This window comes from Lycium ferocissimum, chromosome 8 (genome assembly GCF_029784015.1).
Source record: "Lycium ferocissimum isolate CSIRO_LF1 chromosome 8, AGI_CSIRO_Lferr_CH_V1, whole genome shotgun sequence".
NCBI classification, from domain to species: domain Eukaryota; kingdom Viridiplantae; phylum Streptophyta; class Magnoliopsida; order Solanales; family Solanaceae; genus Lycium; species Lycium ferocissimum.
In genome coordinates, this window is record NC_081349.1 from 56346618 (window position 1) to 56350444 (window position 3827).

The following is a 3827-nucleotide window of genomic DNA, read 5'->3' on the forward strand; positions in this document are numbered from 1 at the left end:
TTAATGAATTTTAACTTGAGATAACAAATTCTTAATCGTGTAAATATGTTTGAATCATCATATAGAACTTAAGCTTTTCACATTATTAGAGGCACAATCATTTGTGATTATAGGCATGGCATGAATAGTGGCATCACTCATACAGCTTAGTTGTAATTTGATAATTATGTAATGTTGTTTTTACGAAAAAGTCTAAGTTTTATACATCACCAGTGTAAGTAATTTTTCGATTTTATACAATCAAGTCATTTAAAAAATATCCACAGGTAAGCCTCTTTAAAATGTGAAATTCAAATTATTGAAAATATGATATGTTACCTGCTATGCTATAATAGATAAAAGTAGTTTGATGGCATAAAAATTATTTACACTGCCAAATATATATTTATTACTTAAAAAACTCTGAAAAGGAATACAGCATATACAAAGTCGATATCTGTCTTGTCTTAACTAACAGTGATTTTTCTTCCGAATTGTTCAACTGCTAAACAAATCTCTAACATGATTAAAAAAGCTACTAATAAATACAACTTTCATTCAATGAAAAGAAAAAAAAAAGAATTGAGCCTTTTCGCTCTTGTAGCTAATAAATATATCTCAAACTATTATCAAGTATATAAAAAATTAAACGAATAGTGGATGCATTTTCTCGATTTATACAATTTGGTCTTCAATCTTAAGACCTATGGAAATCATTGTGCAATGGTGAATTTGGGCTTAATCTCTTGTGTAGAGCCTTCTCTGAGTAAATTGTTGAACTTTGAGGACTTTTCCTATGATGATGTTGATGATGAGAGTCAGTATTTCTTTTCTTCATTTCCTTTTGGTTTTCCTTTTGATTATCCTTTTCACTATCTTTACTCAATTCTTTCCCTTCAACTGGAGCAATATACACAAATGTCATGGTTGAAATATCCTTATAATCCGTCAATGGTTCAAGTGTTTTCACCACTGTGCTCATTTCTGGTCTAGCTTTTGGCCTGTGACTTAAACACTGGTAAGCTAATAATGCTGCTTTTTGAACACCACCTTCAGAATATAGACCTTCTAATCTTGGATCCATTATTCTACGTAGTTTTCGCGGATCTTTCAGTTGAGGTCTTGCCCAATCTATTAAATTTTGTTCTCTGTTTGGACGACTTTTATCGACTGATCTTCTGCCAGTTAGAAGTTCCAACAATACTACTCCGAAACTGTATACGTCACTTGCTGCAGTCAAATGACCTGCATAAATTAAATTTGATAAAACATTAGTGTTACAAATAATCAGAGACGAATCTAAGATATTAAGTCATTAGGTTCAATGAACGAAATTTTACCAGTCATGAGGTATTCAGGAGCAGCGTAGCCGTGGGTTCCCATGACTCGGGTGGAGACGTGCGTGTCATCTCCTTCTGGGCCATCTTTTGCAAGTCCAAAATCTGAGAGTTTCGCATTGTAATCCTGAAGAAAAGGACACAATAGAAATTAATCAGTCAATACGTAGTTATTTTTTAAGTGATGTTATAGTATAAACATTACTATTATGTTAGGCCAATATATAGAAGTTAAACTCGAAACAAATAAATAGAACTAACCGAGTCTAACAAGATGTTTGAAGCCTTGAAATCGCGATATATGACTGGTTTTTCAGCTTCATGGAGGAAAGCTAGGCCTTTTGCTGCTCCAAGTGCTATTTTCATCCGCGTTGACCATGGAAGCGATACGGAATATCCTGCAATATCAATAAAAAAGGTTATTTAATTGAACAATCAATTGGATTATGTTTTCTCAAAATGTCATGGGAACAACAATTTTTTTTTAATCTTTTATTTCATTCGGGAAACAACGTGAACACAAGTTGTATATATTTTAATTTAAACAAGTATATATTCTGATATGTATCCAATAATAAAGTTGAAGTGAGCTTTCTACGTATAGATCAAATGACAATTGCTTTTTACCAAACTTGAGTTGACTGATTCTATTTCATAAGCCTTCATAGATATAGGTAAAAAGCGAAACAGTGGACCAATTCAAAGGTCAATTGTCACACATTTCACTGTAACTTACCTTTTCTATTCCACCTTTTCTTCTTCCTCTACAAATTCGTAAATTATAAGTACTACTAATATTCACACGAGTTGGACAAGTGGTTTTATATGGGATACAGCTACATGTAAACGTGAAAGTAGATTGAAGCTCTAAAAGCCAAAAAGACACGAATATCCTTTAAAATTCGACTTCATGTTTTTGTGTAAAGAATTTTTACAGGATTAAATGAAATTGACCTGTGACAATAGATAATTCTTTAGCGTATGCAATTTCTTAAAAGTCTCATATTAGGTAGCTAGTTAGTGGAATGGTAAAAGAGAGAAGCATACTTCTAAAGAGCTGATTTTCTAAGCTGCCTCTGGGCATGTATTCATACACCAACACTCTGTGTTCCTCTTCACAACAATATCCGATCAACTTCACCAAATGTGGATGCCTCAATTGCCCAAGAAATATCACTTCAGTCTGCTCACAATAAATAACAAAAATTAATCAAATGATTTATAACAAAGTTAAATTATACAATGATTTATCAATCATATGATAAATTAATCTTTAAAAAAATGTTGTCACATCCATATTGACCAAGCCCGATTTATAGGCTAATTTATGGTGCACAAGAACCCATGGTGTCTTCACCAAATTAGTTATTTTCAATACATATTTTCTAGAATGTTGACATAATATTATCTGCTGGCACCCATGTTCCAAAAAGGCTAAATGGTGTACTTGGTTGAATGTTGAATTATTTACCTAAAGGAACAAGGAATGAGGAATCGGTTCCCAATTAATACTCGATTTTTTCTCCTTTTTGTAATATCACTTTTGGAGGATCCAACAAGTATATGACAGAATATTTAAAGGATAGAGTAAGATATAGTGAGGAAAAGGGCAGTTAAGGTAATTGTCTTACCAGCCATTCTCTATGACCTTGAGTACCATCTAAATCCAAAAGCTTTACAGCCACAGGTTGAGCCTTCAAACCAGGTCTAAGTTTATCATCAATGAAACCTTTGTGAACTGGTCCAAACCCTCCTTCACCAAGGAAATTACTCGAAGAAAAATTCTGAGTGATCACTTTTAATTCTTGAAGAGTGAAAGCATGACTATTTGAACCAGCAAGAGAAATTGAAAGGTCCTCTGAATTAATAGTTGAAGCACTGAAATCCGAAATAGAAATCCTATGAAATGAACTTTGTTTTGACACCAATTTGATCTCCTTCGACTTCGGCTTTGGCTTTGGATTATCAACTTTACAACAAGTAGGAACTAGAGATTCCCACGTAATCTTCATCACTTTATGCCAAAAATAAATAAATAAACGAATGTTCTATATTCTCTGAGGAATGCCTTAAAAGGAATTGCGTATATATAGAAAAATGTCTTCTTGAAATGTTGATTGATGAGCAAGAAAAGGAAACCGAGTTATTGGGTTTTCTTGTGATGAAAAATGTTGAAGTTTATAAGGAGAGAGGTGGTGCTAATAATATTCAAGTATGTCGTACCCAACTGCTCTCTCTACCAGATACAAAGAAAAGAGGCTCCCAATCTCCTTTATATAAATATCATCATGACCTCATGCACTAGTAACGTATTTTTTTATTTACTTCTGGGTATTTATTTGTATATTTCTGAGTTATGTTAAGTCGAACTGTATTTTTCGTGAATACGTCTTTCCTTTTCCCACGTTATAGCGCGTGTTTGTATGTGCACTTCCACTAACATCCTTTATGTGTACAAATGCGCGGTTATAAAGTAAAAGACTATTAAAATACATTAATAGTGTAAATGTG

General features: G+C 32.9%; 1 protein-coding gene across 1 annotated transcript; it reads right to left on the bottom strand.

Moving 5' to 3' along the window:
• Positions 1 to 415: 415 nt before the first annotated feature.
• Positions 416 to 3570, bottom strand: LOC132068755 (serine/threonine-protein kinase RIPK-like). Its single transcript, XM_059462448.1, has 5 exons — positions 2948 to 3570; positions 2364 to 2499; positions 1578 to 1714; positions 1320 to 1443; positions 416 to 1224 (listed from the first exon to the last, which is right to left on the bottom strand). Exons 1-5 carry the CDS (start codon positions 3326 to 3328, stop codon positions 677 to 679), a joined length of 1326 nt encoding a protein of 441 aa, XP_059318431.1. The 5' UTR covers positions 3329 to 3570; the 3' UTR covers positions 416 to 676.
• Between the last annotated feature and the right edge of the window lie 257 nt (positions 3571 to 3827).

What these genes read in the sequence shown, in the direction of transcription:
- LOC132068755 (XM_059462448.1), bottom strand. Translation starts at nt 3,328, where the DNA reads ATGAAGATTACGTGGGAATCTCTAGTTCCTACTTGTTGTAAAGTTGAT. An exon ending in AGAAAATCAGCTCTTTAGAA is followed by an intron (nt 1,715 to 2,363) that starts GTATGCTTCTCT and finishes TTGATATTGCAG; the next exon opens with GATATTCCGTATCGCTTCCA. An exon ending in TCCTGAATACCTCATGACTG is followed by an intron (nt 1,225 to 1,319) that starts GTAAAATTTCGT and finishes TAATTTATGCAG; the next exon opens with GTCATTTGACTGCAGCAAGT.